Source organism: Mytilus edulis, chromosome 12, assembly GCF_963676685.1.
Source record: "Mytilus edulis chromosome 12, xbMytEdul2.2, whole genome shotgun sequence".
Lineage (NCBI taxonomy): Eukaryota > Metazoa > Mollusca > Bivalvia > Mytilida > Mytilidae > Mytilus > Mytilus edulis.
The window spans coordinates 67,614,355-67,638,900 of record NC_092355.1 but is presented as its reverse complement, the minus strand read 5'-3'; the positions used below and the strand labels follow the sequence as shown (position 1 = coordinate 67,638,900).

Genomic DNA, 24,546 nt, shown 5'->3' with positions numbered 1-24,546 from the left:
ACATAAGCTACCACGAAAGAGTACCTGCAAGGGTTCCTTAATCAGTAGAAGACGTCGATCTCTCCTTGCACGATGTATGGGATTCAAAGTGTTCATTCTAATCAGATTGGACTTGAGCAGGATCTTCATTCTCTTCCGGAGCACCAGAAATCACCCTACGTTTTTTTATGGGATTCCTGTCTTTAGTTTTCCATGGCGTTGTCAGTGTTTTTTTTTCGATTTATAAGTTTTACTGTTCCTCTGGTATCTTTCGCTCCTCTTTTAAGCACCATGTATAGCCATCAAACAGATACCCCTACTAAGCATTGGTCTACTTCAGAATGGAAGATTGACTGAGATGATCATATTCCTTTTTTAGAGTCAGCCTTGGGAATATTTTATTTTATCATGAAAGATCAATTGGGTATGCTTAGTATTTTAAAGTGTGAGAGTAACAAACTTTAAAGAATTGTTGATTAATTGAGGAATATAATGATGATGAACGGAATTGATTCAATAACTCAGATATTTAAAATTGACATAACAATTAAATTCAGCTGAATATAGGAAAATCAATACCAATTGACCACAAAATCAACTAGTGACATCCTAAAATGATATTCGATACCATAAATTATAAGAGAGCCCAGTCTATAGACAGGTCCGTGTAATTGGTTAAAATTATTTGTTTACACTTAAATAAATGTTTTCAGTTTTAATTAATATATTTGCATGAGTGAGTTTTTTCGTCATTAAAATTGAATAACGGAAGAATAAACAGTTGATATCTTGTTGGAGTGCAGATTACTTTTAAATTGAATTATCGAATAATTCATTGTGAATTCAAACAGATCATAAGACATACAAATTGACTCTAAACGATCGCATAAGAGGGAAAAAGGAAATTATTTCGTTTTTTTGATACTTAAAACTTTGAATTTCTTAATCATGAAAATAACTGGAAATAGAGTGATTATTAAAACACTTCACGAAGATATTTCATATATTCAAAACTGAATTGGGAACGGATATTTTTATTTTCATAGCTATGAACATATGCATATTGTAGTGACAGTATATCTAAACATACATTGAAGCAGATCAGCTGACTTTTAAAAGAAACAAATCAGAATTATCACATTTCTATATACGAAACTAAAACATCTGCAAAATAAATATTTAATGTTTGTTTGATTTTATTCCATTGTATTAGTACTGTTAATTTAGAAACAGTCCACAACGTAACGGGTTGTATCTACCAGAAGTTGTTATACATATCAACATACTTTGAAGCAAGTAAGCTGACTTAAAAGAAACGATACGTAATTGTGTCATTTATTTTTCGTTGCGAAACTGAATCAGCTGAAAAATGAAAACTGTGATCTGTTTACTTTTATTCCATTACATGAGAACTGTTAACCTTGTAACAGTGCACAACGTTACAGGAGGTACATACCATAAGAACAAACAATTGGACTCGTTTGTCATGCTTGCCTTTCCTCATATGGGACCACAGATGTGCATGAAGGAATGTTTAATGCATACAAACTGCAATGCAGTTAATTTTGACAAGAATAATTATATATGCCAGTTACTACAAGCTAACTATCCAGGAGATGCGCTTGAAAGTTCTGATGGCATATTTTTCTCAGAAAGTGATCTTTGGAAGAAGGTAAAGATTTTTGTTTTAATATGAATTTTCTGTTTACAAAACTATGAATTTTTCAAAAAACTAATGATTTTCTTATCTCAGGTATAGATTACCTAAGCCGTATTTGGCACTACTTCTTTGGAATTTCGGGTTCCAATGCTCTTCAAATTTATACTTGATTGGCTTTATAACTGTTTTGATCTAATCATAACTGATGAGTCTTATGTAGACGAAACGTGCATCTGGCGTATTCAATTATAATCTTGGCACCTATGACTTATTTATTTCTATTTTTTTTTTTATATAATACTTATATCTATTATGATCATAGTAGCTATGTTTCTTTCTGAAATCAACTTCGTTTGTTTTATTTTTTGCATTATGATGTTTTTTGATTGGAAGGTTACAATTTTGTTGCTATTTTTTTTAAATGTGAAGCTCTTTTAAATGAATTACACGGAAGATTATCATCGTGATTTTCAAACTCAAGTGATCTTTATATATAATAATTTAAAATTTACATTTTAGAGAAAAAGAAAAATGACAAAACAAGAAAAGTCGCATTAGGTTTTTTTCTATTTGCATCATTCGAATGGCTTCGGCTTTGTCTCAAATATCATACTAGAAAACCAATTTTCTCTTGTCTTCGTATAGTGCTTTCAAAATAAGTTACTATTTACAGCTTGAAAAGAAAACTGTTCCAAGTTTCAATATTTCTTACGTTCGGTGGACGTGTTTTTCAACAGACTGTCGGCATTCCAATTGGAACAAAATGTGCCCCTCTACTTGCCGACTTGTTTCTTTATTATTATGAGGCTGACTTCATGCAGGAACTTCTTAGGAAGAAAGATAAGAGGTTAGCAATATCTTTTAACTCTACTTTCCGCTATATAGATGATGTTCTTTCACTAAATAATTCAAAATTTGGTGACTTTGTGGAACGCATCTATCCCATCGAGCTAGAGATAAAGGATACTACAGATACAGTTAAGTCGGCCTCATATCCTGAATTACATCTAGAAATTGACAATGAGGGTCGGTTGAAAACACAATTTTACGACAAAAGAGATGATTTCAGCTTTCCAATTGTGAACTTTCCATTTCTAAGTAGCAACATTCCAGCAGCACCTGCATACGGGGTATATAGCTCCCAATTGATACGATATTCCCGTGTTTCATTTCCTATCATAATTTTCTTGATATAGGGTTGCTGCTCACAAGGAAGCTTTTAAACCAAGAGTGCTAAATGGTGAAGTTGAAATCATCCCTTCGTAAATTTTACGGACGCTATCACGAGTTGGTTGACTGTTATTGAATATCCGTTTCACAAATGATATCCGATATGTTCCTAACGTCGTAACTACAATCCCCTTCCCTTTCATGAATGTTACCTACCGAATTAGACTATTTACCGGATTTATTATCACATAAGCAACACGACGGGTGCCACATGTGGAGCAGGATATGCTTACCCTTCCGGAGCACCTGAGATCACCCTAGATTTTTGGTGGGGTTCGTGTTGTTTATTCTGTAGTTTTTTATGTTGTGTCATGTGTGCTGTTGTTTGTTTGTCCTTTTCATTTTTAGCTATGGCGTTGTCAGTTTGTTTTAGATATATGAGTTTGACTGTCCTTTTGGTATCTGTCGTCCCTCTTCAAGACGATTTTGTTGTCATCTGCCTTTTTTCTATATCTGAGTGGCACTGAATAATTTGGCGTCTATCTTTCAGGATTTTGATGCTTGTTGGCCAAACACATGTCCACCGGATACGAAATGCTATGTTCTCTATCCAGACGAAAGGTTCTGTCATACATACGGTAAGTGACATCAAAGTTTATCTTTATTTGGTAAGCACATTAATATTGTATATACATGTATATATAAAACCGTATTCTGTACATTTTTTTGACATATTTATATATAGAGATATTTCATCTTGATTAAGTCAGAACCCCAAAAACGATATGTGGTATGCTAACTATATTACCATATAAGAATAATGGCATATTGTATTTCTTTGATTACACATTTTAATCTTTTTCATATTCAAATGCAATTCAATTTTTGAAATACTAAGGCTTTTCTACCTCAGGAATAGATCACCTTAGATGTATTTTGCAAAACCTTTAGGAATTTTTGGTCCTCAATTACTGCTCCTCAACTTCGTACTTTTTTTGACCTTTTTAACATTTTTTGATTCGAGCGTCACCGATGAGTCTTTTGTAGACGAAACGCGCGTCTGGCGTAAATTTAAAATTTCAACCCTGGTGTCTATGATTAGTTTATCTATTACCGATTATAACGTGTGGGCGTTCTGTTAATGTTAGGTCATGTGATCCTGTTTTAAGAATGTCCTTGTTTTCACTGCCTTTCTGTTATAAACTTGAACTAACGATACATGATTTAAACAGCCTTTTTTAATTCTGTTCCTTTCAGTCATAAAATTCTATACAGTACTCGGAGTACGAGATTTGTAATGTTTGTTATTTTTTTTTTAATACGAGATTTATACTAAAACACCAAATCAATTATCTTGACTTTTTGCGTCTTAGTACGACAATAGTGCTAGATAATTTTATGACTATAAGCCCTGGGATTACGATACATATATTAAAAATATGTATAGGTATACTACTTATAGAGGGAAGGAAGGGATATTTCACGTGATTTTCATAAATAAACCACCTTATCCGCACATGACAAAACCCAACGTGCTTTAATTTCTTGTTTTTTCTTTATTTTCTAACGATCAGAACAGAAGAAAAGATGGTTCAAGCTAGAAATATACTTACAGCTAGTTCAAAGCCAATAACAAATCATAAAATATCATCCACTCATCGGATTTTGTCTTATGCTTAGTTCGTTTCTGTGTGTGTTACATTTTAATGCTGTGTGGTTGTTCTCCTCTTATATTTAATGCGTTTTTTATCAGTTTTAGTTTGTAACCCAGATTTTTTTTTAATATCGATTTATGAGTTTTGAACAGCGGTATACCACTGTTGCCTTTTTGTATGATTAGAATATCAATCCGGACATGTCCAGCTAGTTCATAGTTAATTACAACGAATAAAATACATGTATCCAAGACTAAAATATCAAACAGTACACATCCAACATCCAATTGAATGTAAAGACGTCTTAAACAATCAAAGAAATTATGACATTGTGCTTTGCCAAATTATAGGCATCAAAAGATTTTAAAACCGTAAAAGTACATATGTGTAATATTTCATGTATTTAGTGTGATATTAATTTTCTGATAACTGAGAGTATGTTTTTATTCTTGATCTATTTAGTTATCGTCAGTTTTATTCTGTTTTTTTTTCGTTTATTGCGTTTAGTTGTTTTCGTCTGTTCATTTAAGTTCATCCATGACACACAATAAGTTAATGCACAACAACAAGAAACACACTGAAAAAGCAAAGGAACAGCGCTCATCTCAATGCAAGTTTGAATATTTAACAAAGGTACTAGGCTTATAATTTGATACCCAAGACGTCCGTTTCATCTAGTGATGGTCATATCAAAATAGTTAGAAAGCCAAACATTATTTTGTTTATTAGTTGTTTGTGGCTCGAACGAGCTGTCAGTTAACTGCGAGTACTCTCAGATCTGTACCTAGTGTCTTTGTGTTGTTGGGATGTACAAGTACCCGGCCACGTCCACTTGTATTTTTGTCCAACTGATGAGTTAAGCCTTTTTAAGCTGATTTGTTTAGTTCGTTCTCAGATTATACTGTATACCACTGTCTCAGGTTAGGAAAGGGTTGGGATCCCGCTTACATGTTCAACCCCGCCATATTCTCTATGTATGTGCCTGTCCCAAGTCAGGAGTCTGTAATTCAGTGGTTGTCGTTTGTTTATATGTTAAATAATTGTTTTTCGTTCATTTTTTACATAAATTAGGCCGTTAGTTTTCTCGTTTGAATTGTTTTACATTGTCATTTCGTGGCCTTTTATAGCTGACTATGCGGTATGGACTTTGCACATTGTTGAAGGCCATACGCTGACCTATAGTTGTTAATTGCTGTGTCATTTTGGTCTCTTGTGGAGAGTTGTTTTATTGGTAATCATACCACACCTTTTTTTTCTTTTTTTATATTTTATCAGATGAAAGGTGAAGTACTGGTGATATTTGGTAAACAAACACTTTACTGTTAATTTTGAATAATACAAAAATATATGAATGAGTTCTAAAATTGTGGGCACATGTAGACTGTTTCTCAGATATAAAATTCCTGTTTTATGTACTAGTATAAAAAAATACGGTAACCAATGCAGTACGGTCTAAAATAGGAATGCAGGTATTTTGATCCCGCTTCGATAACATTTTTTGATGTGAAAAGTTTAAAATGGATAGGAGTGAGGACCAAAAATAGATGGTGTGCGTCTTATGAAATTGTGGTATACAAACTTGCCTGAACCTGAGAGAATAATGTGACAAACATAACAGAAGTTATCTGAAGAATGAATATTAAAAAGGCATGGGACGAATTAATTTGGAATGTAATGCATTATTTTACAATTACTTACACAAAACCATGCATTAAATTACAATTAGATACATTTATCAAAATAGTGCACTATATTACAATCCCTTTAACAAAGTAATGCATTGAATTACGCATTACATTTCTGAAAATAAATTGCTGGATTACACACTAAATGCATTACCATGCATTACAATTACAAAATTTGCATTACCTCATGCCTGATATACAAAAACTTAAAACTATAGAAGAGCATGCATATCAAATTCGTGTTTTCTAGTCAGGTCAGTTGGTTTTGTTAGTTGGAGATAGCTTAAGTCAATTAATTGCGTCGAAGCACTCAATAAACGCCCCCAAAACACCAAGCTATAAAAACAATTTACTATACATTATGTTCTCCCAGACTTGAATTCTTCAATATCTGTTTTTGACTTTTTGTGCTTACGCTGTATGTTGAACAAAATAAATTAACTATTCGTCTCAATTTATTTAATGTCAATATTCAAAAGATGCATTCAAAAGTGTTTCTTTTCACAAATTCAATTTTAGTTTTAATTAGTAAAGCACTATGTAATGTTGTCGATTTTTCAATTTAAACATTGTACAAGATACGCAGACGAACAATACATAAATGCAATCCATCAACGCACCATTTCTCTTAACGGATGTGCAAATAACAAAACCAAAGACCATTTAATAAATAATGAATCTAGAATTAAATACAATAGTAAAAATTAGTATTTAAAACATTTCAATTGTATTTTAGATTACTATACACCAGTGTGATGACGTCATTAATACGCAGATGACAAAAAGTCTATCTTTATTATTCAAGTATCACTAGTGAGCCTTTTTTGTAGATAAAATTGGCGTACCCTATTTTTGTACTTGAATCTATGATAAGTCTTTGCTAGAGATGCTGAAAATGAAAAGTGTTTCTTTTAAAAAATTCAATTTTAATTAGTAAAACTCTATGCAATGTTGTCGATTTTTCAATTTAAACAGTGTACACGATACATAGACGAACAATACATAAATTCAATCCATCAACGCACCATTTCTCTTAACGGATGTTCAAATAACAAAAACAAAGACAATTTAATAAACAATGAATCTAGAATTAAAAACAATAGTCAAAATGAGTATTTAAAACATTTCAATTGTATAGAAGATTACTATACACCAGTGTGATGACGTCATTAATACGCAGATGACAAAAAGTCTGTCTTTTTTATTCAAGTATCACTGATGAGTCTTTTTATACCCCACGCAACGAAGTTGCGGAGGGTATACTGTTTTTATACGCCCGTCGTCTTTTAGACGGGACGTATTATGGTATACCGTTGTCCGTCCGTCCGTCCGTCGTCCACGGTTTCGGACATTTACTCAAAAACACTTTCACCAATTTCCATGAAACTTAAGTGAATTGTTTATATCTATTGACGTAAGCTCCCTTTCGTTTTTTTTAATTTCAGATTTTAAGTTTTGGATTTATGGGGCTTTATTCATAAAAAAGGGGGGATTTTCAACACTTCGGACAATAAATCAAAAAGGCTTTCACCAATGTCCATGAAACTTTGGTGAATTGTTTATATCTATTGATGTAAGCTTCCTTTCAATTTTTATAAATTTCAGATTTTAAGTTTTGGATTTATGGGGCTTTATTCATAAAAAAAGGGGGATTTTCAACACTTCGGACAATAACTCAAAAAGGCTTTCACCAATGTCCATGAAACTTTGGTGAATTGTTTATATCTATTGATGTAAGCTCCCTTTCAATTTTTATAAATTTCAGATTTTACATTTCCATGTTATGAATTTTTATGCTTAAAAAAGGGGGGATTTTCCAATTTTGGGACAATAACTAACACTTTCACAAAATTTTATGCAACTTTGATAAATTGTTTATATCTATTGACATAATCTCCCTTTCCATTTTAAAATTTTAGATTTTAAATTTTCTTAAGTAATGAATTTTTATACTTAAAAAAGGGGGATTTTATGAAACTTTGGTGAATATATTAATGTAACATCCCTTTTGATTTGTAAATATATTTCTAGTTGATCATATAAATTCATTTAAAGCATAAAAGACAAGTTAAAAGAGCAACGAGCGTATCATGCGCTAAAGCGCAGCCCGTTATTGACCCGTCCGTTCGTCCATCAGTCCGCCAGTCCTGTTGCTTGTCATCGCAACTCCACTCAAACCACACAACAGAATTTCATGAAACCTTTTTTGATAATAAAGACGTACTATGTAGATGTGCATATCGACAGGAAATTACCATTCAACTTTTTTTTCTAGGAGTAACGCCCCTTTGAACTTATTTGCTTCAATATGCTACTGCAACAGTTTGTCATTGCAACTCCTCTGAAACCACACAACACAATTTCATGAAACTTTGTAGATAATAAGGACATCTTATGAAGATGTGCATATCGACAGGAAATTAAGATTAAATTTTGTTTTCTTACATTTAGTTTATTCATCCAGTGACAATGTGAGGACAGGGGTATGTGAGCGCGCTCACTAAGGTTCTTTAATTGTAGAGGAAACTTGTGTACACTATTTTAGAACTTGAATCTATGATAAGTCTATGCTAGAGATGCTGAAAACGGCGATTTACTAGTATATTCCATGTTGGTTTCATCACTGATCGTTATTCATCTATAGACCTTGTTCTATGAAAATACGAATGTGTCTTAGTCGTTTGGGCATTAAAAACTTCAGTTGTCAACATTTTGTTTTATTCCATACTGGGATAATTTTGTACAAAAACCTAAAATAATAAAAATATCGAACTCCAAGCTTATTTTGGTAATCAAATGGTAAAAAAACCTTTCATAATCCTGATTTTGTGCAGGAATCATGTTTAAAAAATAGGTATGGTGGTTGAAGCAGAAATTCGACTAAATATTCCGAAACGTAAAAGTTGATATATATATACTATACGTTGATGTGAAAACCAGAATGTACTTGAACGCACAAAACCTTTCCAATTTTATTAGTTTATTTTTTGTTCATGTAGCAGTGTACATTACTAGTATTGACAAGGTGATATTATAAGTTATCTATATTCATATCCGTAGATATGGATATTTTAACATCATGAAGTATCCAAATACACCCTGGGGCGAAACCGAATGGTGTACAGGATACCGTGCGTCATCTTAAGTTGTTTATATATCACATCTATATTTCCATGGCTGTATTTAAATCAATGGACATAATCTATGTAGTACTGGTAAATGATAAAATCATGTATTTCTTACCGACAAATTACTTAAAACCGTTGATAAATTATTCCATAGTAACGAAGATTTGGGTTGAGAGTTGGTCTTTATCTGTAGAAAACTTATTTCAAACTGGATAGAACATTCTTAATTTTTGCGAAGATGTTGTTTACTGAACACAGAAACAGAGATACGATCCGGGTAAACTTTTCGATCCTCAAGATACATTTATTCTTAAAGGATAATAATTCAACAATGTAATTACGTCTTTGAATATTGTTTTATTTGTATAAATATTGATATTGTTATCAGTAAATTAAAACTAAACTGATATTATTGTTATATACATATGGACTTTTAAGGTTCTACAATTTGTCGATACCATTTGTATTTTGGCATTGCACAAGGTCCTGTTTTTCACTGATTGTAAATGACGTCCTTAAACTAAATCCATTTGTTGTTAGATGTGTGCTATTTTAGTCGTCGATACCTGTTTGTTAAGGTGGTACCCAACACTTTAACTAAAATTAATTTGGCTCGTTTAATTTTCTTAAAATTTTGACAAAGTATTTACTTTGACCCTTTAACAAAAATATAAAAATTAAAAAAAATTTGAACCAACCGTTTTATCAGAAAAATTACACTGGTTATATAGCAGTTTGACAAACACTTATTTTGATCATTGAGAAGCTTAATATTCCCGTTACAACACAACGTAATTACAACGTTTACCTGATTTTACAGAGTTATCTCCCTGTAGTGTTAGGTACCACCTTAAAGAGTTTGTTAGTGCTTTGAACTAGCTTTCAGTAAGCGCGATTACTCTTAGATCTGCACTCGGTGTCTTTTTGTTGTTGCTTAGTGGATGTATAGATACCCGCCACGTATGGTCTGTGTTTTCTTACATTTTTTCTATTTATACCTTTTCGTTTTTATATAGTTTAATCACAATTTGTGCTGTTATACAACATTCCTAGTTTAGGATAGACGCTGGGAAACATGTCTAGGTCCTCTACTTTCTATATGTGTCTGTAAGAAGTCAGGAGCCTGTCATTAAGTCATTGTCGTATGTTGCCGTGGTATCATATGTCTTTTTCGTTAAGTGTTTTGTAAATTAATCAGGCCGTTAGTTTTGCTTATTATTGAAAGCTCTATGTTCACCTACGATGCATACACTTTTTGTTTGCTGTCCTAAAAACCATTTTTAAATTTGTATATATCAATTATTTATAGAAATTTGATTGTAAATTATACTGTTAAATATAATATTTATTGACTATATACTTTGCAATCAACATTATCACCTACATGGAACTGTCGGAAAGCAATTAACATTAAAAAAAGTACATCCCACATATATGACCCATAATTGATTGTATGTATGACGATACTGCTGTGTTGGTATGAAGTATTATTGAAATGGTCATAATTATAAATAAACTGTTTACAAAAGTTTACATTGTCTACCTCTGGAATAGATTACCTAATCTTGTATAGATTACTGTATTTGGTCAAACTTTTTTTTTTATCATCAATGCTCTTTAACTTTGTCCTTTTTTAGCCATTTAAAAATTATTTTGGATTCGAGCGTCACTAATGAGTACTTTGTAGACGAAACGCGCGTCTCCCGCAAATACAAAATTTTAATCTTGGTATCTATGATGAGTTTAATCCAACAGTTCCAATTCCTGATATTTTCCCACATACAGACATATTTAATAATTTTGTATTGCTTTATGTAAAAGTATAAAAATTGTACAATGAAGACGACTATATCGATAGACTTATTTCAACCTTAGAAGTGGACTAAAATGATTCATCGATTTTTCATACATACAAACGGGAGAAATAGATAATCCACTCCCCAAAGAAATAATAATCTCTGCACACAAAAGCATAAAAACAAGAAGAAATTGAAGAGAACAGATTCTCGTTTTCACTACGCATGATTAAGTGAATATAGCAAATGGAGTCAATACTGTTTCAAAGATTTAAAGCCATAAGACTGAATTTATTCAAAATATCAAATATGTGGTAAAATTGCCAATGAGACAACTTTCCAGCAGACATCAATGGCTTAGAAATGAGCAATTATTGGTGGCCGTAATTCGACTGTTGTCTCCTCTTTGGTCGGGTTGTTGTCTACTTGAATATTCCCCATTCCCATTCTAAATTATATATTATTTTTAGCTTCTCCGTGCGATGACTACAATGATGAGTGTCAAAATGGCGGAATATGCCGAAATATGGCAAATGGTTATGGTTGTCGATGTGCAACGGGATACTATGGAGAATATTGCGAATGTAAGTAAAGTAACAACAACTTAATACAAAGCAACTTTCTATTGACTAATTTATGTTGCCAAAGTGACAAAAGCTTATTTCACAACATATTGATTCAACATCTTAAAATAATACTAAAGTTTGTTCAAACATCATTTAGTTTCTAAATTGCACCAAGACAGAAAAAAGTATTATTTTTCATATTTATATTTAACTTGTTGCAATTATAAAAAGTAAAATCACAAAAATACTGAACTTAGAGGAAGGTCAATTGGGAAAGTCCATAATCACATGGCAAAATCAAACAAAACGCATCAAAAACGAATGGACAAGAACTGTCAAATTCCTGACTTGGTACAGGCATTTTCAAATGTAGAAAATGGTGGATTAAACCTGGTTCTATAGCGCTAACATCATAACATTTGATTAACTATAGAGAGGTTTTCCTGTCTCTTCATCTTTTAACCTTTTAGATTGATATATGAGCGTCCCTGATCAGACTTTTATAACGAAACTCGCGCCTTGCATACTCTTTTATAAGTATGATGATTTTTATGCATGTTTGCTATACACTTACTATATTTGTTAATAATGTCAAAAATTGCATAGAATGAACATTTTTTTACAATAAATTTAATTTTGAATTGCATTGATTTTTTTGCAATGAAAATAAACAAAAAAGTTAATGAATTAAAATTCTTCATATTTCATCGCGTCTTACAAGGCTTTTATCATGTTTAAGGTGACGTTCAAGCTGTCGAAATACACTGAAGTAGTAAGTGCACCATACCATGAAGACTAGCTAATCACCTGCAGTAACTCGGTTGGAACCCAAACCAACAACATAGCTTTTAGCTCATAACAAATTTCCTACTAGCTTTCTAATACAATCAGTTGTCAACTTGTGATAGTGTCGTAGGAGATTTTCCCTGTTTTTTGTATGTACAATTTATTTTGTTTCTGAGTGTTTAATTCGAAATGGGTCTTAAAGAGATGATAGAGCTAAGTTCATTCAAGTGAACTTACCCAGATTTTGCCACTAATTACATAATAATTGATTACATAATGATTGCATAATAAAAATATTGCATTCATTTAAATAATTAATCTTTTATCTATCTATATATACCTCTTTTGTTATTTTCTATGCGTATCACTATCACTTTATGTTTAGTTTTACACATTTATTTCAGCAACACCATGTACATCATCACCATGTGTCCATGGAAACTGTGAAGTCAGTGGTTCAGGATATACTTGTAACTGCTTAGACGGATATTACGGAGACACTTGTCAAAGTACGAATAGAATATAGAATAGAATATTTTTATTTACCAAATTAGGGCCCCAGGAGGGCATATGATACAGACAATATTATTATAAACAATAACATATGCAATACACACACAGTAAAGATATGTAACAAGTGTTATAAAAATAATAAAATAAAATAATATAACACAGAAAATACACTCAACAAAATAGTAGCAATGTATTATTATTCAATGAATACTATGTTGAAAATGACTCAAGTGCACCCGGTAAGTGTATCTTCACTGTGAGAAGACAAACATGAGGCATTAGTAGTTTGTGCGGAGAAATGTCAATATATATAAAAAAAAAAAAATACAAAAATACAAAAAAATACAAAAAGAACCCAATAAAAAACAAAGCAATTAAGCACTCCCACATTTGACTATGAGGTATACTGCAAATAACAAAGTTTATTTAATAAAGGATATTTAATATGACTTATCTGCAGAAAGCACCAAGAGTCGGTGCTTAAAGGGGAGTCTCTACTTGTACTTAATGCAGATGAGTCAAGCTCCTTAATTATTGAAAATATATTTTAAAAACATATTTCTAAGATTATTCCAGCAAAGATCATCAAGGGACGGTGCCAAAGAATTTGAAATTCTTCTTATGATCTGTGCAGGCTTAACATGGTATCCAAATTCATATTAAAGAGTTATAATGAATTAGTTATTGCAGATTAAGTTGTACTTTAATTCTTAGTATCTTCTATATATTTGTAAAATGCAAATAGTACATTAGGATCCTCATTATTCATTATCCAAATTAATTTGTTATCAATATTTAAATTTTGAAAGTTTGGACATGATTTTAATATATTTTGCATCATTTCCTCTCTTTTTAATAAATGAGTGTCACATTTAAATAAAAAATGAACTTCATCCTCAACCTCACCTGAGGTGCACCTGAGACAAATTCGGTTTTGTCGAAGAGTACCCTGGTATCTACCAGATTCAATTTGCAATTTGTGAGCAGATATTCTTAATCTAGTAATACATTTCCTTTGCTCAAAATGTCGAATTATTGACAAATAATTTTCAAAACCATAGTTGCACTTGAATGTTACATAAGTTCGTAGTTTACCATCTTTATGTATGTCTAGCTGTTTTTTCCACAATGCAGTATAGTATCCCTTAACTATCTGACCACAGTGTAGTTTAAATGTTGAGTATTTTTCAAGAATATGTTTTTCTATGCCTGACATTTTTTCCCTTAAAATATTAATTGATCCATACCAAGAGGTTTTTTTTGTTTCAAATAGCTTTTTAGAACAATTATATGCAGCTTTTAACAAGGGAAATGATGAGCCAATATTTTCTAAACGATGCCAATATCCTAAAACATGTTTGACTATATCATAGTGAAGTGGAAAACGGCCTAATTCAGACAAAACTGCAAAGTTTGTACTCTTCCTATTAACGCCTAAAATATATTTGCAGAATTTAATATGAAGTTTTTCACAAAGTATCCTTGAGTAAATTGTATCCACTGTTATGTTTTCTTTTTTTAAACGTACGTAAGGGCGCATGCGTTAGTTAGTAATGGTGTTTTGTAACAATTTGATTTTTTGGCGATATTTGATATCTTTCATACAGGATAATCACGGTAATTGATTTCAACCAAAGTTATTATAAATGTTACTTATACCACTGCCGTTTGTCGTTTTACTGTAATATGAATGTTATATATCTAATCAAATTATTTTTTTTCAAGAAAAACAGATACAATACAATCGAAGTTCAAATTTTAATCAAGACAGAATTACGAATGTATATTAATAGTAAAACATGTAATTATATCCCCGCTAGAGATAAAAATACATTAAAGCAAACCAATTCCATTGTATATGTATATTCATCTTTGTATCCAAGAGCTGTTCGAATGCTTTTAAATGTTTAATAAGTAAAGTCACAAAAATACTGAACTTAGAGGAAAATCAATTCGATAAGTCCATAAGCACATGGCAAAATCAAATAACAAGACGCATCAAAAACGAATGGACAAGAACTGTCAAATTCCTGCCTTGGTACAGGCATTTTCAAAACTAGGTGGATTAGGTGCATCGTAGGCAAATAACACCTTTTGCGTTAGAATGTTATGTTTATAATTTCCATGTTTTGATGTTTGGGTTTGATGTTCTAAAACGTTTAAAATTTATGGTTTTCCCTATATATATCCTAGATCATACCCGATGAATGTTAAAAATGAAACACATGTCGTATACAATGAATTCTGATTAAGATTCTTATTATTGTTTTCTTAGCCTAACTTGAACTATATATATCGAAAGTATTTGCATGTCATTTGTTTTTCTGTTGCCTTAATAAATTGATTAATTCAAAAGTATTGGTTTGAGCTTAGCAAAAGAAGTTTTTCAGGTTTCGTATAAAGAACATGTTACATTAAAACTGTGTCTTCCTGTTATTTCACAGATACTCCATGCACTCCACAACCTTGTTTGAATAGTGGAACCTGCTCAATTGCTGGATCCAGTTATACATGTACCTGCCCAGCAGGGTATTCAGGTACAACATGTCAGAGTAAGTAAACAATAATTATTACGCACCAATATGATTCACTCTAGGACAGCTGTGGATAAGTTAGTATCAGGCTTTCCCCGTCAACGCACTATAGAAGGTAACATGTATGTGATTCCCTCATTTTTTTTTTCCTTTGAACTTCTGTTGCGTCCATGACATGTTAATCAGTAGATATTTTTGTCTAGATAAGATCCGCTTAAAATATTTTGCTTAATTTTATGTTGACTTTAAACGGTTTCTTACAAAGCGTTAGTCTTGTAGGTTGAAGTAAAAAGGTATTTTTAGGCTGCAACTTAGACACACATATTTGCTTGTGTATTACTTGTGTTCAAAATTGAAAGAAAAGAAATGTTAAACCTGCCTTAATTTGTGTAAATGTCATTTTATGAGCTACTGAAGTCTGAAATAAAAATTGTATGCGTATCTAAAGAAGTACGCATACGATCCGGACCTTACTCATATGGTCTAGAACTACCACATTAAAACTTTGCATTCCTGTTATTTCACAGATACTCCATGCAATCCACAACCTTGTTTGAATAGTGGAACCTGCTCAATTGCTGGATCCAGTTATACATGTAACTGCCCAACAGGGTATTCAGGTACAACATGTCAGAGTAAGTAAACCATAACTATTACAAGATGCCAAATTAATTTGATGTACCATATACGTAATAGCTTTGATGTACCATATACGGTAGAATTATGATGTGCAATATATTAAATAACTTTATGTAAAACTGTACATTTTAAGAAGTGCTGGACATCATGTATTGAGCATTCAAAGTATTAAAACTTGATCAGAATCAAAACCCCAAATAGTAAATAGATAGGATTAAATATATATATTTTTATTTGAAATAAAAAGACACCAAACTTGTTATCAAACATCGTGAATGAAAAACAATATAAAAATGTCTGTAAAAAATGTTAAAATCTATATAGAAATTCATTTTTTGTAGTTTTTATATCAACATACTTTGGATTCATTAATATTCAAGGGATACCAATTTTTGATGGATTTCGTGGTTTTAGGTGAACCACGAATTCAATACTAAACGAGGCTAAAAGCTTATATGCAGACATTGCCTAAACCGCAAATTCAAATATCCACAAAAACATGATTTTTCAAAAAATCTTCGAAAATAAGTAGCCTGGAAAAAAATTGAATCGACAGCCACGCAGAGTAGTTAATCAGGCACGAATATAGTTGAGGTTACACCTTAAGCTTACAAAGTATGCTATTCAATAAATATTGTATAAAGCAGAATAAAAGGTGTAAACTGCATTATGAGCCTAGTGGAAGGTAAAGATGTTCAAAAGGGGGCGGTACTGTACAGGTACTAGAGAAAATAAGGCACATGGCAGGCGCGTTGGACCATTATGGGATATTTATTTTTTTTCCATGCACTCCATCTTCCCTCCTTCACCAACACAAGACTCACTGCCATGAAATATCAAAGAGTGCTGAATGTGGTATAAAAACATCAACAAATCAATCAACCAATCATGTATTATACATGTAAATATATGCAGAAATGTTGACTTAGTGAAGGCCACCTTTGTAGTTCTCCTCTCAAATAGTTGGAGCAAGGGTTCAGTAGCATGCAGAAAGCGTGCATATGACCTTTAACCTACACGAGGCATCTGATTTAAAGTTCCTATTCAGACTAGGTGTTCTGGCAACATAGTTTACTATAATTAACAATTTTTAATTTCTATACAACTATGTCAAACTTGGAATTCTCCTGAGTCTATTAAAGGTTTATTTTAAAACCAATTAAACCGAATGATCAGTGGTCGATCCAGGATTTTTTTTAAAGGAGTAGATGTAGTTCTTTAAAACTGAATAAATAGAAAACTTAGCAATGGGTAATAGTTTTGATTGATTTAAAAAAAAGACAGGATGCCAATTCATGTGAAAAAAGTCATGATTAACTAATAAAAAGGCAAGACCGAATAGATTGAAAAATGAAAAGGCAGGGCAGAGATAACAACTAAAATAAAATGAAGGACAAAAATCAAATAAAAAAAATCAAAATCAAGTTTATTGTACAAAAACAGGCCTCCAGCCCACGGTACATTTATAAATTCAAATTTTAATATCAACTACAGTTCAATAATAACATATATTAAACAATACAACACACACATATTACCAACATATATATATATATATATCTATTAATTTTCAAAAAGTTTTATAAACTTGTATTTGTAATAAATTTATTTATTTATTTATTAAGTATATTCATTTGATCAAGTCATAGTGACAAGACTTCTTCTCTACAGCATTTAGCTTTTTTCAAAAATACAGCCAGATTTTTCAAAGTAATTAAATTTTCTGTTCTAAAAAGACTAGTTAAAGTGTCTCTGTTACAATTACTTTGACACCATAATGGTAAAAAATTTCTCCTTATATCAGCCAAAATTGGACAAACTAGTACAAAATGGAATTCATCTTCTATTGCATTTGTATTACAAATTTTACACAACCTATTTTCCCTTGGTTGGTTTTCATGTCTACCTTGTTCAATAGCTAGCTTATGGTTTGAACATAAAATTGAAAAAATTTCATATCTAAGATTATATGACAGTTTCTGTATATTTTCATTTATACAAATATAATCCTTAACTTTTGAATAAAAAGTACACTTTGATGAGTTGCCAATATAATCTGACCAAGATTGTAAGTTTATATCTGTAAGTCTCTGTTTAAATAAATGTAAAAACAATTTTGCATCTCCAACACTTTGACTTTCCCATACAACACCAAATCCATTTGAAAATAATAGTCTTTGCACTTTAGAACACCAATTTAAACGTCCATGTTCATTCATTTTAAACATCATACGATAGCATAGTTTTGGAAGTCTGTTATCATCCATGCATTGTAAGTGTAGAAAATACTTAATAGGTTTACACGCATAATTTATATATAGTTCATGACGGCCACATTCACCTCTTGATATGTGATTATTAGTCTTTTGGCCCATTCCTAGTAGCCATTTACAAAATTTATTTTGAACAGTTTCAATGTCTTTCACTTTCTCTGTTCCCCATAATTCTGCATCATAATAAAGAATTGGAGCAACCATAGAGTCAAATAACTTAAATCCAAGATTTATATCTCTAGTTCCAAGTTTACACATACAATGTTTTATCATGTTCAGAGCCTTTTCACACTGCATTCGTAATGTTTTGCAACAGTAAGTCCATTTCAGTCTATTGGAAAAATATATTCCTAAATACTTATAATAACTGACAACTTTTAAAGGTTCATTATTGAAGTACCACTTCTCGTTTTTAGATAATTTACCTCCATTTTTAAATACAACAATATTTGATTTGTCCATGTTTATAGTCATATTCCACTTTTCGCAATACTTTTCTAAATTGTTTAATCTTCTCTGTAGATCAATTGGTGTATCGGCTATAAGTGCAAGATCGTCTGCGAAGAGTAGTAGCATAACGTTATGAAAGTTCTCATGTATAAAGATGCCATTTCCACCACTGTTCTCAATTTCAGTTGCAAGTTCATTTATATACATTGCAAATAACCAAGGACTTAAAGGATAACCTTGTCTCACACCAGAATTACATGTAAAAGTTTCTGATAATCCATCAGTTGTTTTAACTTTTGCTTTGACATTGCCATAAATATTTTGCAATAGCTTTATCATTCTACCATGTAAATTTTTACTTAACAATATATAAAAAAGTTTTGAACGATTTATGCCATCAAAGGCTTTGCTAAAATCAATGAATGCACAGTACAGAACACCCTTTTTTCTTGATAAATATTTCATAATAATACTACACAGTATGAAAATATTATCTATTGTGGAATAGCCACTGCGAAAACCAGCTTGTTCTTCTATTAAATGCTCATTCAAATCTGACCATACTTTTAATCTATTACAAATAATACCCATAAAAATTTTACTTATAACACATAAAAGTGATATACCACGATAGTTACCACAATCATTTCTATCGCCTTTTTTGAACAATGTAATAATAATAGCAGTAGACCAACATTCTGGAAAATCTCCAGTGTGAAATATTTTATTAAATAATTTTAATAACACTGGCAGAAGTGTTGAAGATAAACATTTATAAAATTCCCCTGATAAACCATCTTCACCTGGTGATTTATTATTTTTAAGCTTTTTTAATTCACTTAAAATTTCTTCACTAGTAATATCACTGTCTAAATATGAAAAATTTTCATCAGTACATAAATCACATTCAGTATTATGAGCCTGTACAAAATTATCAACAAATTCAGAAAAATTTACATCTTTATCTATTATTTCAGGGTTCAAAAGATCAGAAAAATAAGTTTTCCATTCTTCGCTAGAAATATTTGACCTAGGTATATTAGATTTACTAATAACTGATTTGATCAATTTCCAAAATTTACAAGAATCTCCAGTTTTGGCAATATAACATAATTCAGTTTTCTTATTCTCTTTGTGTTGTTTTTGTTTAGTTTCACACAACTTGTTAAAAGTTTGTTTCGTTTTAACATATTCTTGTAGTATGTCAGCATTGCTAGTTGCTCGAAAATCATTTAATAATTTACACTTTTTTCTTTTCATAGACACACATTCTGAGTCAAACCATTCCTGATTGTTACTAGCACGTTCACTGCTTTTATTATGACATGATAATAAACCTGCTTCTGTACAAATATTTTGCAAGTGAGATATTAATGCCTTGGCAGCGTCATTTGTATTGCTGTCTATTAATTCTAAAATATCATTTAAACCTGCTAAGGAAGTCGGATTGACTATTAGATCTTTGCACAACTGAGCTTTGTTACTGTTCCATTTAAATCGTATCTGTTTCTCATTACAATATTCTTCACCATTTTCAACATGTCCTGAAACTGGAATATCTAAGCAACAAGAAATTGGTAAATGTTTAGATAAATCAACAGAAAGTACACTAAAATGTGATATCCATCTGAATATGTTATAGCTAGAAATAATATAATCTATAACACTAGCACCATTTGCACACATATAAGTGAATTCACCATCTCTATCATTATGTTTGCGTCCATTTAATATATATATAAATCCTTTGCACAACACAACTGTATCAATGAGCGACCAAAATTATTTGTAATTTTGTCTTTATTGCTAGGTTTACACTGCGTAATATATGACTTTGAGTCGTGATCGTTGTTTATTATGTATTGAAGACCAGAAAATGAAGGACACACATTTTCATTCTAGCTCCCCCTCCCCCGACATAAAAATCAAATGGTAGCTCTCTTAAGGTGGTACCTAACACCTTTACTAAAATAAATTTGGCTCGTTTAATTTTCTTAAAATTTTGATAAAGTATTTACTTTGAACCTTTGACAAAAATATAAAAATTTCAAAAAAATTGAACCAACCGTTTAATCAGAAAAAATACACTGGTTATATAGCAGTTTGACAAAAACTTGTTTTGGTCATTGAGAAGCTTAATATTCCTTTGAGAACACAAGGTCATTAAAACGATCTGCTGATTTTACAGAGTTGTCTCCCTGTAGTGTTAGGTACCACCTTAAATGTAACAAACATCTTTTCCTGTTTACACCAAATTGTAACACACACTTTTAAATTACTGCATTTATTCATTGACATCACACAAATGAATGAAGAAGTTGTGTTCCATAGAAATCTTAAATTGTGTGTGTATATTTGTTTGTAGATGACCCCTGTCACGGTCAACCATGTAAAAATAGTGGCAGTTGTACTGTTTCTGGGTCAGGGTATACGTGTTCCTGTACTACAGGGTTTCAAGGAACTCTATGCGAAGGTAATTATATTTTTCCTCAGTCATAATAACCTTCCATCATTACCGAACTGAACAAAGAAATAACACGACGGATGCCGTATAAGGTGCAGGAAATGTTTACCCTTCCGGAGCACCTGATTTCACTCCCGGATTTTAGTTGAGTTCGTGTTATTTCTTATTCATTATTTATAACTATTGATGTAAATGTCTTTTGGTTTTGTGAGTCTTTGTTTACTCCGTTGTTTTGATTGTTATTGTCTTATGCATATGAAATCATGATTTGATCGGCATAACGGAAAGGTTGTGTTATTGGATGGATTGTAGAAAAAAAGCTGCACTTTGTTTGAGCATGTAACAATCACTTTCCATGTACAAATGATGGCATTGAATCGTTATGGTGTGCCCCTTCGAATGAAAGAGGTGAAAATGTTAAACGGATATTCAAACTCATAAATCGAAAACAAACTCACAATGACGTGGATAAAAACGAATAAAAAATCAAAAGACAATCATGCAATTGTACACAAAACACAACATATAAACCTTAAATAAAGGCAAAAGTAGTATACCGCTGTTCAAACTCATAAATCCATGGACAAAAAACAAAATCGGGGTAACAAACTAAAACTGAGGGAAACAAATATAAGAGGAGAACAACGACACAACACTACAATGTAACACACACAGAAACGGACAAAATCCCACGAGAAAAACAAATATAACATCAAAACCAAATACACGAATTTGGGATAGACAAGTACCGTGACACGTCTTATCGCAATGTGAATTTACACTCAAAATTAAAAGAAAACAAACGACGCAACGTTAAAATGCAACACATACAGAAACGAACTATAATATAACAATGGCCATATTCCTGACTTGGTACAGCTGAGCACCACGAACCAAACTACCAAAAAGTAATGATCGTAGTAACAGGAACACATTATATATCTATTTTGGATTCCACTACACTCTACCGTGTTATGTTATTCGGAAACACGTTTTCCTTCAGGTGGTTTCAAGTTTTCTATAGTGAGGTTTTAGAGCAACGAATGTAATCTGCAAAAGCGAACACCATGAAGTACGGTGTATTTTTAAGTTAATCAACGGTTGATTCCCGATGTTTAAAAACAAATACGCTGGTACAGTTATGAATAAGTTTTACGATTTAACAATTTGTATGTTACCCAACTATAAAACCAGGTTCAATCTAACATTTTCCGAAGCTTGTACAAAGCAGGAATAATGCAGTTTGTTTTATCGTTTGATTTTGTCAGTTTTAATGAGCTTCTTCTATTTGAATTTGCCTTGAAGTTCGGCATTTATTTCATACTTTTTTATGCCCTCCCGCTGTCATTCTTTTATTTAGTTTTATTGATTCACTCAGTCCATTTCTTTAGATATATGGATTTTTAACATCGGTCAACTACTGTTGTCTTAAAAATGAAAAAAACACAAAAATTAAGATCTTTTTCGCCTAATCCCACTTTCACACATATTTACAAAACTGATAAAAACTAATAGTTCTCTATATATAAATAAGAATATGTGGTAGGAGTTTGATTTTAACGTTGGCCAACTACTGTTGCCTTCATTGCATGTAAGACATCTTTTCTAATTTTAAGTTTAGGTACATTTTTGTTCTTATTATGCCGACTTCGAAAAGGCATTTAGCTTGATTAACAAGGACGAAATTACAAACTATGCTAAATTATTGTAGAGTGTTTTTTTGTTTGTTTATGGAACAATCCATGTACTAATTTTAAATTCCTAATCATTCCAGTAATAATGAACTAGTTTCATGTTTCAAATGGCAGAAATGGTCTTTGGTTTTCAAAGATAAACTTAAATATATGTTACTTTTTTAAATTTTAGTCTATAATTAGTATGATACATTATAACTGGCTTTAACATTGGCCAATATCATCTTAATTAACCGTTGACCACGAATCATTTTAACATGAAATTATACAGTATGAGTCGTATGTAGTCTAATTAAAAAAAGACAAAAACTTCCAGAGGGACATTCAAACTTACAAGTTGAAAAAAATATGAGAATTTAATGAAACTTTGCACGAAAAATTAACGAATATAATTGTGTTTGTGTTTGTAAACTAATTTTGAAACAATATATTTTTCTCATGTTTCAGTTCCTGTGGCTGTGTAAAAAGAACGGACATCAACAGATGTGATTTGAAAACGAGACCGAGGACTACATGCTTTGTTTGGTGTATACAATCCGAACTATTATCTTCTTTGTTTGTCTATGTCATGAGTGAAAATATATTCAATTTCAAATGAAGCCTGTTTCTGAATCCTATCTGTGAATATGAATTTATATTGTACTTTCTATAATTCATAATAAAATATTGGTAACACTGTACAAAGCCGTCTACATACTATACTTTATAAGACATAAATACTATCGGACTCGGACTTCTCTTGAACTGAATTTTACTGTGCGTATTGTTATGCGTTTATTTTTCTACATTGGCTAGAGGTATAGGGGGAGGGTTGAGATCTCAAAAAACATGTTTAACCCGCCGCATTTTTGCGCCTGTCCCAAGTCAGGAGCTTTTGACCTTTTTTAGTCTTTGTATTATTTTTAATTTTAGATTCTTGTCTATAGTTTAGTATGGCGTCCATTATCACTGAACTAGTATATATATTTGTTTAGGGGCTAACTGAAAGACGCCTCCGGGTGCGGGAGTTTCTCTCGCTTTATGAAAGACCTATTGGTGACCTTTTGGTGTTGTCTGTTCTATGGTCGGATTGTTGTCTCTTTGACACATTCCCAATTTTCATTCTCAATTTTGAGTACAAATTGTAACAGTTTTTGACAGACGTTTACTGTAAATATATGTTTTTTCTATCTTATTTCAAGATTTAAATAAATATAGTAAATCTGTTAAATCAATAAAGTTTTATTGTCTGGTCGTATTATAATTTTTCTACTGGTTAAAAAGTAACAAATAAAGTAAAAATCAAAGAGGTAAACAAATGCATATTAAGGTATGAATTATTCCGCTTCGTACGACAAACATATTTTACAACTGCAATTGATAAAAAATGGAAAACCATACAAGATCTTTGTCGCCAACACTCACACAAATTTATAAAACTGCTAAAACTAATAGTACTTCATATATAAATAAAAAGATGTGATATGAGTGCCAATGAGACAACTGTCCGTCCAAATCACAATGTATAAAAAGTTAATAATTACGTACGGACTTCAACACGTAACTTTGGCTCAC

The 24,546-nt window shown here is 31.5% G+C and overlaps 1 protein-coding gene across 1 annotated transcript; it reads left to right on the top strand.

The window, feature by feature from the left end:
- The first annotated feature begins 733 nt into the window (after positions 1 to 733).
- LOC139498968 (adhesive plaque matrix protein 2-like) lies at positions 734 to 23,843 on the top strand. The gene is made up of 8 exons (XM_071287560.1): positions 734 to 1,651; positions 3,360 to 3,447; positions 11,544 to 11,657; positions 12,830 to 12,934; positions 15,383 to 15,490; positions 16,000 to 16,107; positions 21,200 to 21,307; positions 23,440 to 23,843. Exons 1-8 carry the CDS (start codon positions 1,349 to 1,351, stop codon positions 23,454 to 23,456), a joined length of 951 nt encoding a protein of 316 aa, XP_071143661.1. The 5' UTR covers positions 734 to 1,348; the 3' UTR covers positions 23,457 to 23,843.
- The last annotated feature ends 703 nt before the right edge of the window (positions 23,844 to 24,546 follow it).

Coding starts and splice junctions, on each gene's coding strand:
- LOC139498968 (XM_071287560.1), top strand. CDS start 1,349: ATGAAAACTGTGATCTGTTTACTTTTATTCCATTACATGAGAACTGTT. Junction 11,658..12,829: donor CTATGGAGAATATTGCGAAT/GTAAGTAAAGTA, acceptor CATTTATTTCAG/CAACACCATGTACATCATCA. Junction 16,108..21,199: donor TTCAGGTACAACATGTCAGA/GTAAGTAAACCA, acceptor ATTTGTTTGTAG/ATGACCCCTGTCACGGTCAA.